The sequence below is a fragment of the Hyperolius riggenbachi genome, chromosome 1 (genome assembly GCF_040937935.1).
Source record: "Hyperolius riggenbachi isolate aHypRig1 chromosome 1, aHypRig1.pri, whole genome shotgun sequence".
Classification (NCBI taxonomy): domain Eukaryota; kingdom Metazoa; phylum Chordata; class Amphibia; order Anura; family Hyperoliidae; genus Hyperolius; species Hyperolius riggenbachi.
In genome coordinates this window covers 97,358,867-97,374,400 of record NC_090646.1, presented here as the reverse complement: position 1 = coordinate 97,374,400, position 15,534 = coordinate 97,358,867, and the positions used below count along the sequence as shown (strand labels likewise).

Genomic DNA, 15,534 nt, shown 5'->3' with positions numbered 1-15,534 from the left:
ACAGACTAGTCAGGAATCAGCGTTTTACTACCTACTGTAAGTGCCAGCTACATAGGAAAACAAAGTAATGTATAGTGCATTTCACTCTGGGAGAAAATCCTATATGTCTTACATTTTCAGTTCTTCACAAAAGTGGTCATTTAAACGCCGTTTTATTTTAGTAAGAATTAGTGGGGAAACTTGAGCCAACTGTTTGAGAGGAGCCTGGTGCGTATTATGCACATGACTGTAAATCGCGTTTTGTTCCAATAAAGAGAGCATCACATTCGATACTCAACCTTTTTGGATGCTATAAATACACAAACAAGAACAGTTATAGAATGATATCAGGAGCTGCTTCTATCTTCCGATTACACGAGTCAGTACTGATTCAAGCAATCTGACGAAACAGCGACTCCCAAAAACTACTCCTATAAGAGTAGTAAATCTGCTTTGATGCAGTTATCATCCCATAATGACTACACAGCCTCTCAAACCTGTGACTGGGGTCTACCTCCAGTGACTGAGGTGGAAATACTTTTATACCAGTTTTATTTTATTAATTTTACTCTTTCTTTCAAAACTCGGAATTTTGGGTTGTTGCGTATCTTCTTGTTGAAAGTGGCGAGAAGCTCCTCCTCTGACTTGTGTTGTGCAGAAGATATAGCGTAATACTGAGAGATAACCTAGGAACACAAAAACATGCTTATTATTATTATGATTTATTATATTTATAAAGCACCAACATATTACGCAGCGTTGGACAATAAATATATACAATGATACAAGGATGACAGACATAACAAGGTTATACAACATAGTACAAAGTTATACAAGGCAAACGGTACAAGATATATGATCATGCGATTTGGGCTGGTTAGGTAGGCCCAGTAATACAAGCACAGGCAGTCATAGGAAAGGAGCACACGATCATACACTAGGGAAGGGAGGACCCTGCCAGAGGCTTATATCATTTCACACAGAGATACACTTTACAGATTTTAGCCTACAAAAATCTGCTTTTGGGCCCAAAGAGGAGTGATAAAACTATTTCTTCAAAATGATCAAACCTGGGGATGTAATGCAAATAAGATACTTTTCCAATAATTATATTTTACTCATCATGTAAAAAGACAAGCCATTTCTACCATGAGACCAGCTGAGCCCATCAAAGACTTGTAAATCCATGAGACCACATGGGATAATCTTATTCCGAGTTGATGCAGGGTTATGCAAAATATGTATGCAAATTTATGCTCCTTCGAAACAGACCATTGAATCCCGCCAAGGTGGAATTCAACGTATGCAGCTTGAAAATGGGCCAGTCAAATTCCACCTTGGCAGGAGTCAGCTGATCTGTTAAGTTGCATAAATTTGAAAACAGACCGTGCATAATCCTGTATCAACTTGGAAATATTTGCACCTCGATGACCATTCCTAGAAACCATGTTTCCTGAAACCACGTTTCCTGAATTTCTCCTGTAGGAGAATTTCCTGTATATAGAATGAGTGGATCACTCATGCAAGAGGTGGTATTCTGGGCTCGAGTCTCCCAAGAAAGTCAAAGAGGCCATGCTTATACTAGCAAGTTTTATGAGGAAAAAAAAAAACATATAGTTGCTCTTGAAAGGAAATAATTCACACTGGATAATATAGATTTCACTTACCTTCTTGCGCAGCTTCTTGATAGGAAGCTCATTGTCAGGAGCCTGCCTCAGTAATGCCTTAATTGTTCCCTTCCAGTTAAATTTCCCTGCAAAATACAGAAGGTAAACAGACTATCTAGCCATATCTAAACTAATCAGAAAAATACAAACCTTCAGTCCTTCAAATGCTCCATAATGAGTACATATGGATACATAATGAAAATAATCAGATTTAGAATATGCGTCCGATCTCTAGTGTGGTGTATGTCCTTTGTGATATTACCAGCTGTGTGACCACAGGCAAGATGTGATAGGAATCTCTACAATGAGGAAAAATACAGCTAAACAAATACTTCCTGTAGTGTAGGGGAGGAGTTTAAAAACAGTAAAGTGTTCCTAGAGGTGGTTTCTTTCCATTAGTTTTGTCACTTGTAACAGGAAGTGAAGGACTCTCTTCTAATGGGAACACAGACAACAATAACTATCTAGCAGAGGTCTTAACCCCTCCCCAATTTACACAAAACTAAAACGTAAAAGAATACCGTGGTCTGTGTGTTCAAATTTGCTTACCTGGGGCTTCTTTCAGCCCCTCGCAGTAGATCAGTTGCATCGCTGTAGTTCTAAACCTTCCCAGGGTGCCACTGTCTGCTCTACAAGATCCCTGACCAGAACTCTGGTTGCAGCTACTGCGCATGCACAGTCCCATCCGTGTGCATCCTCAATAAGCAATCACAGAGGCCATGGGATCAGGATTGTGGCGGCCTACAAACAGGCACACAGTAGCCCAGTGATGGCTAACTTTGGCACTCCAGCTGTGGTGGAACTACAAGTCCCATGAGGCATTGCAATACTCTGACAGCTCTAAACATAACTCAGGGAGGCAGAGGCATGATGGGATTTGTAGTTTTACCAAACACACAATTGGAGAAACTCACTCCCAAACAGTTCTCTGCTGCTTTATAAAGCCTGCAGGCTGCTTATAAGCCAATGAGAAGTGCACACATAATACACCTAGCTTGCAGTGATAATCAAGCAAAAGCTGAGCAAGTCAGCCAATTAGTAGGAGAGGGCTTCAGTTGCATATAGACAATGGCTATATGACCAGCAGGAGGCACCAGCGTGCAGGATATTCCCTCTCATCTGCCCCCCTCCTAACTAAACTGCATGGGATACTACAATAATTAAAAACAATGGTGCATGAGCCAGCCTGGGGCCCCGGGAACTCTCACTGCCCGGGGCCCCAGAACCAGCATCTAACACCATATGTGAGCGCAGCCAAAACCTTGGAGCTGCCACCTCCAAGGCCTGTCTCCTACTGCTCTAAAACTTACCAAACACACAATTGGAGAAACTCACTCCCAAACAGTTCTCTGCTGCTTTATAAAGCCTGCAGGCTGCTTATAAGCCAATGAGAAGTGCACACATAATACACCTAGCTTGCAGTGATAATCAAGCAAAAGCTGAGCAAGTCAGCCAATTAGTAGGAGAGGGCTTCAGTTGCATATAGACAATGGCTATATGACCAGCAGCAGCAATTTAGGGATTTGTAGTTTTGTCACAGCTGGAGTGCCAAGGTTAGCCATCACTGCAGTAGCCGGATCTTTTGGAGCTGACAACAGCACCCTGGAAAGGATCAGAATTGCATTGAAGGACCAGATAGACTGCATGGGACTAGAAGAAGCTCCAGGAAAGCAAGTCTGCCGCCTCAGTATTTTTTTCCCAAGTATGGGCTAGAGTTCCATCTTAAAGTGAACCTGAAGGGAAAAAAGTGCCCCTGGAGGTACTTACCTCAGGAGCGGGAAGGCTCTGGATCCTAAAGAGGCTACCCCCATGCTCCTCAGCAGAGGTTATCCGGGGGTGTGGGCTCAGAAAATCTGCTAGTCGCTGCTGCGCGCAGCTGCACTGCCAGCTTTCCGCTCAGACTCTGGCAGAAATAACCGAGCTTGATCGGGTCCACTCTACTGCGCAGCTGAATAGAGCAAATGGCCATGGCTATTTCTGCCGGAGCCCGAGCGGAAGGCTGCTTTTGCGCCTGTGCAGGCAGGCTACTATCATTATTATTGTTTTGGTTCGTTTGGGGGTCTCATCGCTGACTAAGACTGGCTGAGGAGTAAGAAAAAAAAAACAAAAAACCTCTGGATCCTAATGAGACTTCCCCCTCCCGAGGTATCTGTTTTTTGTTTTTTAATTTAAAATTACAGATTCTCTTTAAAGGAATACTAAAGTGAACCTGGGGAAAAAAAACCTCACCTATGTAGAGGGAAGGCTCTGAATCCCACAGAACCTTCCATATCTTCTCTCTGTCTCCTCGGTCCACTGCTACCCCCACCCCACGTGAAAGTTAACAGACCAACTGATCAAACACACCTTATGGAGTCCTTGTAAAGGCTTCAGAAGTAGTCCGGTCCCCAAGTACTTCTGAAGATGAGCGTGTCCGTACTGAGCATGCTTGAGTGTGAGCATGCTTGAGTGTGAGCCTGCGCATGCGCTGTATGGAGCTGCTCATCTGCAGAAGCACTCGGAGACATGGGCACTTCCAAGCCTTGTGAGAACAATCTTTCGCGGTGGGGCGGGGGTGTCATGACACAAAAGTGGATTGAGAAGGCACAGAGAAAGGACACGAGAAGACTCTAGGAGATCCAGAGCCTTCCATCCAGTTTTTACAAGTTCATTCTAGTATTGCTTTAATGAAATCTGGACATAAACAAGTAAAATCCGCCATTGAATGGCTTTTTACCTTTGTCAGCTCTGTTCTCTTCTTCATTTTCTTCCATGGTGTTTTCTAATTCATCTCCCTCCTCTGGTTCTGTTTGAAATGAAATGGGGATATTATGTGAGATGGAGGACTCTACAAATAATGACAAAACAGCAGTTACTGCAGCGCTAATGGTCACCACACATCACCATTTTCAGTGCCCAATTCAACACTTTGCCATGAAATAAATCACATAAGAATGGAGAGATTGAAATCTTTTCTGCCAGCTTTTATTATTTCTCAAAATAGAAATGATTATTAAAGCTTCTAAATTCTCAGATGAATTGATGACACAATTGATGACCGGGAGAATACCGCTTTATCACGACATGCCTATACAGAAAAGCTAAGGATTAAGATGCCAAAAGGAAAATTACTTAGTTTAGAAAAAATGTAAATGAAAGTGATTAAAAATAGCCCCATGCTGTCTGCTACATGATTCTTGTTGTGCTTTTACACTTAAAGGAATTATCAGCCTTTTTAAGCCCACCCCCGATCTACTTCCAGATCCTTCCTCCAGCTCCTTCCCGGCAACATGTCCCACGATGCAGCTCCGCTCGCAGCCTGTTGTCCCTGCTGGTACTGAGCTGGACCTCAGGGTCGGCCTCGGACTGCGCCTGCGCCGCTGTCAACCACGGCGATTTACTGCGCAGGCACGGTAGTTTTGCGCCTGCCCAGTACACCATGGACAATGTGGCCGTGATTAACAGCGGCCCTCGCGCAGGGGCAGTCCGAGGCCGACCCTGAGGTCCGCCTCAGCACCAGCAGGGACACCGGGCTACGAGCGGACATGTCGCCGCGAAGGAGCTGGAGGAAGCCACAGGTAAGTTGATCGGGGGTGTGGGGGGCTTAAAAAGGCTGATAATTCCTTTAATGTGTTTTAATGAAATGCTATGCGTTGTGTTATAATATAATACAGTATGTTCTATCTCTCCATAGCAGTGCACTGTTAAAAAGCTTCAGTTTTTCAGTGTATAGTGTGAAAGAGGCCATAGGGAAACATGGACAGCAACTGATAAATAAGCAAAAACAGTAAGCAGTTTTGAACCAACTCCTCATGGGAGATTCTCTGTGTTTTCCTTGTTTTCAAAAGCATTTCCTGAATGGCAGTTGCCAAGTCTGACAAATTAGCATGCAAGTTGGTAGGGAGGATGGCTGGTATCTTACCGTTTCTTCAGTTTAATTAGGTGAGGTGTAAATCAGACCATCAGAATGGCTGCGGAGTTTGACTTTAATGCGCTGATCAATTTCATACATCTCCATCCGCCTGCTTGGCGAAGGCAGAACCACTACATTTAGGTCAAGGTCCATGCTAGGCCATTGCAGTCCACAGGTGGACCAGCCATTATCATTTCAATCAATGTTTACTATTAAGAGCAGGTCATTAATATTATATTGCAGTCTCTTTAACCACTTCGCATCCAGACCTTGTTTTCAACTTATTGACCAGAGCAGTTTTGACAGTTTAGCTATGTCCCTATTTAATCAGAAATAACTTTATCCCTACTTATGATACAGAAATTAAATATATATTGTTTTTTTCAAGACAAACTAGGCTTTCATTGTATGCCATTTTTTCCCTCAAACAATTTTGTTTTCTATGAATTTTAATGGGAAAACAAAGAAAAAAATAGAAAAACAACATGTATTTCTCAGTTTTACCAATTCTAGTTTAAAAATAAAAAGTGCTACTGTCGATAAAAACACACATTTTGTTTGGCTATTCTTACTGCTTATCACAAAACTTCGATTATGTTCCTGTCACAATTTATGGTGAAGATATTTGATTCTGAAATAGTGCTACAAAGTGTGTTTTTCACTATGAAATGAGAAAATACAAGTATTTTTAATAGTAAAAATCAATCTCATTAGTTCAGGAAACTTATATTCCCATTCACCAATTAGTCCTGCATCAAATAGTGCCAGAAATGTGCACAGGAGCAAGCCCAATCCTGCACAGCACTGCTTCTGCTACAAGACGTATATCTACTGACCTGTGGCTTAGATGAAGTCCCAGAGGACGTATATCTACTGACCTGTGGACGAAGTGGTTAAACTGTGTATATTATGTTAATAAACTTTATTTTTTTATATTATGCTACTGTAGATGTATAGTTCTCTACGCTCATTTGACCATAACCTCTCAATATCGTTTCTTTGGGTGATGCAGTGCTGCACTAACTTTTAAAGATAGTTGGTTACCCTTTGGCTGTTTTTTGTTTTTTTTTATTATTAATTTGTACCGCTTATTTGGTGGTTTATACCACCCAGAGTTCGGCTTTAGTTACAGCTGTCTAGAGTTAAATACAGTAGAACCTTGGTTTGTGAGCATAATTAGTTCTAGAAACATGCTTGTAATCCAAAGCGCTCTTATATCAACGCAAATTTGCCCATAAAGATTAATGTAAATTCAAGTGATTCGTTCCACAATCCAAAACAGTTATAGACAAATATTTAATACAAAGTACTGTACTGTATAAAATAAAGATGTAAACAAGGCTTTAAAGAGGACCTGAGGTGGTGCGGTGGGGGGGGGGGGGGCAGATGGGACAAGAGGCATGTTCCCTGCCTCATAACATGCCTCTGTGTCCCCGTCCCCTCCACCGCCGAGCTATAGCCCCCCGCAATTAAGGAACAATGATTGTCGCTATTTCGGAGGGTAACGGGAGGAGAGGGATTCCTTGCTCAAAACCCCCACTAGGGGCGTTCCTGCATGCTTTCCCCATTGGGCAGCTGTCTTTTCCATGCATGAAGTATCTATGTTCACCCAGTGTTCACAACTTTGCAGGAGTTTCTTTAAGGCACTAAGGTTTCCAACTATAGCCCTATAATCATATTGATGGACTGTGAGTGATTAGAATGGTTCAATAAACTCTGCAAAAGCATGGCCGAAACATATGGCAATTATTATGCAGTTTCGTTTTTCTGTCCATTTGTCTTGCGGGAACAATATTTGCTCATTGAGGTAGTACCACAGACAGACAATGGCCAAAGCTTTAGATGACCGTGATGCAAAGTTAGCTAACAATATACAGTGCAACCGGGGAAAGTATTCACAACGCATCAGTTTTTTCACATTTTGTTATGTTACAATCTTATTTAAAATTGATTAATTTTTTTTTCTTAGAATTCTACACACAGCACCCCATAATGACAACGTGAAAAAAAGTTTACTTGAGGTTTTGGCAAATGTATTATAGATAAAATAAAAAAATTAGTTGAATTCTGAGAAAAAATTAAATTGATACATTTTGGAATAAGGCTGTAACATGAAATGTGGCAAAAGTGATGCGTTGGTCAGGTTTCCTCCTTTTCCATGCTACTGGCTCCTCCCTCTCCCCTTCCTCACCTTCTTCCTGCTCATCTTCATGTTTCTTTTTCTTCTTCTTTTCTGTCTTGTCCTCCGCTCTGGGCACATCAGCGCTATCATTATCCTCATCCTCCAGCTTACGCTTCTTGCCTTTCTTCTTTATTCCATTCTCCATTTGTTCCTCTGAGTCCTTATTCTTCTTCTCTTTCTTATTCTTCTTCTGTCTTTCCTCCTTCCGCTCCCTCTTGCTCTTCTTCTTATTGTTCTCTTCTGTGGCGCCTTCAGACTCCGTTATTCCCTCAGAAGCAGCCATGTCAGCAGACTTTGATGCTTCTGTTTTGGCAACCTCGTTTTTCTGGGAGAGAAAAAAAGCACTTCATAATGAACTCACACTTCAGACACTAAAGTCTAACGTCATACATGTCATGTAATTTCAAGCAGACCTAGAAGCGGAACTGAAGATTCCTGAAAAACAAAGTTTCACTTACCTTGGGCTTCCCCAAGCCCCCTGCAGCCGTCCTGTTCCCCGCCAGTCCTCTATGATCCTCTGTTGTCCCGCTGCGGTGCAGTTTTGTTTCCGCCGACTTGTAAGTCGACGACAACTGCGCCAGCGCAGTCCGGGTCACGCGTATCCTTCATGTTACCATCCGCTGCAGGATGGTAATGCGAAGCAGGATACACATGGAGAAAAGGCAACACAAACGTAGTTACCATCGACTTACAAGTTGGCGGTAACGAAACTGCACCGCGGCGGGATAACAGAGGATCATAGAAGACTGGCGGGGAACAGGACGGCTGCAGGGGGCTTGGGGAAGCCCCAGGTAAGTGAAATGGTTTGTTTTTCAGGAATCTTCAGTTCCGCTTTCAGTTAGCAAAATGAATGTAGTAAATTACATACATAGGGCTTGATTCAGTAAACCGTGATAACTCATATCACCGCCGTGCTAGCGTTTTTGCACGCAATCACGAATTTACGCGTGAAAATGTGTGCAAAACCGCTAGCGGGCCCGTGATATCAGTTATCACGGTTTAGTGAATCAAGCCCATACTGCGTAAAGCCACACTTTACAAAAGATGGGTGAGCAGGAGATGCTAAATAGTAGAGCTCGCTTGTTGTAGGAGTATCTGGCACAGGGAATAGCTAAAGGATGTCAATTGATTTTACTCCTAAACTATCACAATCTTCTCAAATGAGGACAATCAATCAATCTACCATATTTTATGTAAAGGTGGCCATACCTCATTCAATGGCCACCAAATTACCCATCAGATAGATCCCGAATGACGAGAACACACTGGACACAGGAGTAGGTGCAACACTCCGCATAGCCCGGGGTTTACAGTGAACCCGAAGCGAAAATAAACTGATGAGATTAACAATTGTATTTATCCTCCTAAAAAAATATATATATTTTTTTTTTAGATATCCCATGGTTTTATTTTATACTCAAACATTTACAAAGCAGATTAAATGTTTTATTGTTTCTGATGAATGGAAGTCTATTAAGTGTCCCAGACTTAAAATACATGAACTATTGACCTTTTTCTATCTCCCCTGCTCTCACAAGTTCTGCCAGGTAAAGTTTTCAAGCGGAACTGTAGATTCCTAATGAACACGCTGTTTCACTTACCTGGGGATTCCCCAAGCCCCCAGCAGCTGTCCTGTCCCGCACCGCTTCTCGACGAGCCTCCGTTCTCCTGCCGCCAGCTATTTTCAGTTTCGCCGCCGGGCCACTGCGCCTGCGCGGCTCTGGGCATGCGTATCCTTTCTTTGCGTTCCCCGCTATTGCAGAGGGGAACGCGAAGAAAGGATACGCTTGGCAGGGCTGCGCTGGTCTCGACTTACAAGTCGAGGTAGGGGACGGAGTGGCGGCGGGAGAACGGAGGCTCGGGCAGGACCGGCGCGGGACAGGACAGCTGCTGGGGGCTTGGGGAAGCCCCAGGTAAGTGAAACAATGTGTTTATTTTCTATCTACAGTTCCGCTTTAATGCTGGGCATACACGGCTGCTGGGAGGATTATCAATCGAGCCTGATTGATAATATCCGACGTGTCCGATACTCCGGCGGATCGATAGTGTGCTCGATACCGGCGGGGAGAATAACAGAAGAAATGAGCGGCTGATTAGCAGCCGTTCGCGGGGACGAGCGGGGATCGATCCGTGCGGACAAGCGGGGATGCGCCGGCATCGAGCCAGCGGCTCGATCCGGCGCATAATCGCAGCCGTGTATGCCCGGCATAAGGCTGTAATTTGCTTATCAGTGACACCTGGTCAGTCTGGTTATTAATATGTTTTGCACTGTACATACACATGTTTATCTCATCATGTCACCTCGGGTACACTTTAACATTACATGGGGGAGAGACCAGCTGGGGAGCCGCCAGTCGTCAGGAAAATGTAATGCTACTACCGCTGTACACCCAAACGAGCCAGCATGCCAGATTGATTATCTACATCAATTTTTTTTCCTGGAAATAGATCAAAACGACGATCACACAAAGGGGATCCTCTGTGGCCCCCAAGCTGTTCATTGGTTTGTTGAATGGATATCTGGCACTTCTGTAAATAAAGCAGATTTATCTAAAGTGGAGTGTGCGGACCCTCTGGATTAATAAAGAGCAACAGATGTTTCACACAGGAACAAAAGTGACTCACCAGTGTTTGATTAAAGCGTACCAGATCACGATTCACCACTTTTTTTTTTTTACTTACCCAAGCCCCATAAGTATGGATGAGTCCCTTGCCGTCCTCCCGCTGTCCTCCGTTTAGCGGTAATCAGCTCCAGTATTCAGCTCAGTGATTTCAGCCGGGGATTTATGCGCATGCGCAAAAGACCCCGGCTGACTCAGACTGGTGCCGACTGAGACAGTCTCCGGGGCTAATTACCGATGAACGGAGGGCAACGGGAGGACGGCGAGGGACTCATCCATGCTTATGGGGCTGGAGGAGGCCCCAGGTAAGTAAAAAAAACAAAACAACTTTTTGATCTCTTGGTTACTTGAAAGTGGACCTGAACTCTTGCACAGGATAGAAGTAAAACAGAGGAATGCACCCTGTATGTTTATAGAGTTTAGCCTAGTGTAACTCCCTCTCATCTGTGACTAAGCACAAGTTGTAAATTGATCCCTCAGCTGTGTCAGCTGACATGGCAAAGAGTATGTTAACAATAGGTCTGCTTCCATGAAAGCAGGAAGCAGACAAACTGAAGATTTATTGCAGGATTTGTATCAGCTGTAACAAATTAGGGGTTATTATGCTGTTGCTTATTTTTTTTAGAGCAGAGAGGATGTTCTGAGTTCAGGTCTGCTTTAAGGCAGACAAAAATATTAAGCATAGGTTTACAATGCTGTGTCAGTGTCTGTTACCAGCCAGATGTTGTACCATTCAATTTAACAGCAACACAACCATTGCTGTGATCAATGCACTGCTGCATGTATTTGTAGTGCACATGGATACATTGGCATTCCACTGAAAGAGGCTCGGAATCTGCCTGGCAGCCGATGTGCAAACCAGTCACATCAACTGGTGCACGGTGAACAAGTGTATCAGGTCTGCTGGACCTGTGTAGCTGCCGGTGCCCTATCTCGGCCGGATTGCTCCTACAGCCTCAGGAAACGTCCTAGTAACACAAAGAGACCTGAAGAAGAATGTTATATTCGTAACATGTAGTGTGCACTTGTTCCTGAATACAGCAAATTGGTTGCAGCCAGTGGTGTGCCGTCTCTTTGTGTTACTAGGATGCGCAAACCAGGCATAAATGATATAACAAAAGAAGTAAAATAAGAAGTTCTGTAAGACACTCCAATGATGTGGAACCTAAGCAAGCAACAAATATGGTGGGCCCCAAGTACACAAATAATCCAGCATACAAGCAAGCACTGATCATTCATGGATGTTATTTACAGGTTTAATGTAAATGTATGTGAGTAAAAACTAGAGCTCTGCTTCAAGATCTGTAAATTGAATTCCAAAGTAGAACAGAATTTGAACCAATGCTTACGCTGCTGGTTGCTTCTGAAAAGATCTCCCATACTTGATCCTGAAGAGCTTGATTATGGATTTTTAAGCTATTTTTCATCCAGTTCTGGGAGGAGAAAAAAAAAAAAAAAGACATTATGAAGGCTTTTGACATACCGTATATAGAATTTAAAATCTACAAGCACAATTATAGTTTTAAAACTTTCATGAAATGAAAATGTACTGAATTACTGATATTTCTATAAAATAAATAAATAAATTACAATCCAGCAGCTGTTACATCCAAAGCTACGTACTCACCAGAAGATGGATCGGAGAACTCGCGGCGACGTGACCCAACGAATGAGCGTTCCGCAATCTATCTTCCTACTATGGAAACACCGGATGGCACACGACGGGAAAGAACGAACGTTCAAATGATCGTGGCACCTTCCCCGGGAGTCTTAGGGGATCTTCAAGATCCGCCGTCAAGGTTGTGATCTGCGCATGTCGCAAAACATTGTTCATTTAATCGCACACATGTACCCACGTCATAAAAGTATTGTCATGGGTACGTGCCTTTACATTTGCAATCCTTCGAATAATGTAGGCTGCACATGTTACCCTGTGATTAAATTTGATCTCGCAAAACCAGAACCATGTGTAAACGTCAGAGGCGTGATTACAAATCATGAGGCCCCCCAGCAAAACTTTACACTGACATATGACATTTGTTATATTGACTGGAGCAGTATGTGATTCCACACACTTGCTTATTTTTGATGTGAAGGAATTGAGTCTTTGTATTTGAGGCTGGCACTGACTGGGCTGTTCATGGGTCCTCTGAGGAAGCTGTCCATTGACCAGGAATCATGTAAAGGCACGCCCAGTGAACCTCTTGAAACCGGCATTATTTTGGTGATAGACTGACCCAGTACTTTCCAAGAAGCTGGTTGGCTTGAGTCACTAGGACTACATACCTTTTTACCTGTGTTATACTGTAATTTTAATCGTGTCCTTTATGATCACCATTTTATAGTTACGTTTTATGATGTTGAGTACGCAGGGGCTGTTCTTCCATGAAGCAACATGAATCACATGCTTCAGCGCAGCAACAATTAGAGGGCATCAAGACGTGGCTGCCTTCCCCAAATGTCCGCCTCTTTGCACTCCCAGTCTCCCTATTCCTAGATGCACGGCGCCGCTTCACTCACCTACTCTCAGGGTTCCAGCGATGGAATCTCCATCCACTCGTCCAGCAACCTGCATCCATGGCTACAGTGGTGCCTCATGTGACCTGTTATGTGTCCCCGGGTCACTTGAGGCGCCGCTGTAGTCTAATCTGTTGAGAGCAGGTGAGTGAGGCGGAGTCAGTGCAGCACATATCTGGCATCCTGAGGATCAGAGCTGGGCTGTTGAGGGCCAGCAGGGAGGAGATGCTGTCTTGGAGGAAGCAGAGGGAGGTAAGCCTAGTGCTGGTGCCTGAAATGCACAGCCCGATGTGTCTCTCCTCTCCAGTCTGGCTTTGCACATACACATTGGGAGGTGGGGGCGTCCTCACAATGTATTGCTTCAGGTGGCAAAAGGTCTTAGAACCGGCCCTGTGTGTATGTAGATGCTAATAAGATCACTGCATGATTCTTTTTAACTACCTGGGGACTGCCTAACACCAATGGGCGTGGCCGCGGCGGCAGCCCCAGGACCGCATAACGCCAATTGGCGTCAAGTCCTGGGGCTGTAGTTTCCCAGGGAACTGCTGTGTGCATGTGCGATCGTTCCCTGCCAGTGCACGGAGCTCTGCGATTAGCCTGCTAACCGCCGATCGCGCTAGCAGGCTGTTTGTAAACGAAGGGAAATAAATCCCCTTTGTTTACATCCGTACAGCGCTGCGGTCCCCGGCAGCTCTGTACGAGATCGGCGATCCCCGGCCTCTGATTGGCCGGGGAGCGCCGTCCTCTCATAGGCTAATGCCTATGAGAGGCGGAACAGGACGGATAGTCGTCCTGTTCAATACAGGATCTCGGAGGGGAGGAGGGAAGGGGAGGGAGAGAGAGCCTCATAGAGGCTAAGGAAAAAAAAAAAACGGCCATAGCGATAGGACACCTCAGGCGGCATGTCCCCTTAGGGACAAAAAAAGGAGGAGAGTCTGATCGCTGGGCTATGCAGGAGGTTGAAAAGCCTGCACAGTCCAGTGCAGCCAAACAGAGCCTGGTCGTTAGGGGGGTAACACTGCGGTCGTCAAATGGTTGAGTATTCACAAATATTGCTAACATGTTTTATGCATTGCAGTTTTATAACTGTCTAATAGGCATCAATAAAAGGAAATTAGACTTACTTGGAATTTGGCCTTTTTTCTTGGGATGTTATCATAGGTGCTCACTTGAGTTAAAATGTTCTTCAAATTTGGAGTAATACTAGGCTTCTTCATCACCTCCTGTATTCTCTGTAACAGGAAACCCAAACAGATCACTTTTAAAGTACAAGAAGTAAGATCCATCCTCCTGTCTACAGTATAACTATGATGCCATGCATGGTCTCCCTACATAAAGCTAAAAGGGACACAACCTGAAAGGCAGGTGAAATAAAAGTATTGATAACATATGGAAATGATTTTACTTGATAAAAAAAACTATTCCGTTTAGATGGTCTAGCAATTCACACTCCTCTGGATTGCTGTGCTACATGCAATACCCTATCGCCCAGATTCATTTTCAGCAAACCGTCTCACCTGTCTTATCAGACAACTAATCAGCAGCGTGGTGCGTGAAAATGTGATGAAACAGTACATGTATGTATCACAAGATGTCCTTACTAGAATTTAAATCCTTAAAGTGAACCAGAGACGAAACACCCTCATGTATTTTACCATATATATCAGTGGGAACATTAGAGGAAACACCTACCCTGCTCTCGGTTTCATCATTCACTGCTCAGCCTGCTTGTTGTTATCAGCCCTGATAAAAAGTGTTTTCTCTAATGTTCCCACTGATATATATATATATATGGTGAAATACATGAGGGTGCTTCGTCTCTGGTTTGGTATATCAAAAAGAGAGCCATTCCCACTTGCTTTTCTGGGGTATTTTTTTTAATAAACTTTGGGTTAGCTTTTGCAATTTTTATGCATGTTTGTATGCCATTTGTCAGTGTGTGTGATCTTTATGCGCATACCAATGAATTTAATTTACATGAAAATAACCTCATTAGCTTTAAAATTATGTAGGATCTTTCATGCAAAACACAATTTTTATGTGATTTTTTTAGTTTTTTTGCACTGCCACCGACTTGCAATGAACACGAATCATGCATGAAAAAAAAATCTGGACTCAGATGTCCGACGAGCACAATTTTGGCGAAATGCAAAACATACGCAAATTTAAATAGGTGTGAATGACCCCTTATATTTTGTTTTAATTAACACTGCAAACTATGCCTAAATATTTTCACACAAATAGACCTTGACTTTCAACCCTACGTCTGACTTCAGACATCATGAAATTACGCACTTCCATCATCATTTTGAATCGGTACCCGATTTTACCAACTTATAATGTATGTTACTGGAGCGGTCATGGAAACTCCCTGTATGGGTTATCACACAAACATGTTTAAAGGATACCACAGTCGAAAAAAAGTTTGCAGCAGTGTGTGGGGGGTTAAGATTACATACCGTTAGCCAGTCCTGCCCCCTCCGTCTGCCGCCGTTAGTCTCCTATAAGTCCCAGTGCCCGGCGACTTGATTGACCCCCCACCCGGACATACTGCGCCCTGTGCGCGCAGTATGTCCTCCCCTCTTCACTTCTGGCCGGCGCATAACGATCGGCTCAGAAGCACGTTCATTCCTCTGCCTCCTCTGCGCTGCGTGTGCGCTCCACTACACTTAGCGT

General features: G+C 43.8%; 1 protein-coding gene across 2 annotated transcripts in view; it reads right to left on the bottom strand.

The window, feature by feature from the left end:
* Window positions 1-514: 514 nt before the first annotated feature.
* The window catches only part of LYAR (Ly1 antibody reactive), a 32,105-nt gene continuing 17,085 nt past the window's right edge, over window positions 515-15,534 (bottom strand). For both annotated transcript variants that reach the window (XM_068277399.1, XM_068277408.1), the window contains exons 4-9: window positions 13,983-14,090; window positions 11,691-11,774; window positions 7,730-8,045; window positions 4,363-4,431; window positions 1,647-1,732; window positions 515-665 (exon numbers count right to left, since the gene is read on the bottom strand). In XM_068277399.1, the coding sequence (XP_068133500.1) occupies window positions 531-665; window positions 1,647-1,732; window positions 4,363-4,431; window positions 7,730-8,045; window positions 11,691-11,774; window positions 13,983-14,090 (798 nt within the window). In that variant the 3' untranslated portion in view covers window positions 515-530. The remainder of the gene's footprint in view (window positions 666-1,646; window positions 1,733-4,362; window positions 4,432-7,729; window positions 8,046-11,690; window positions 11,775-13,982; window positions 14,091-15,534) is intronic.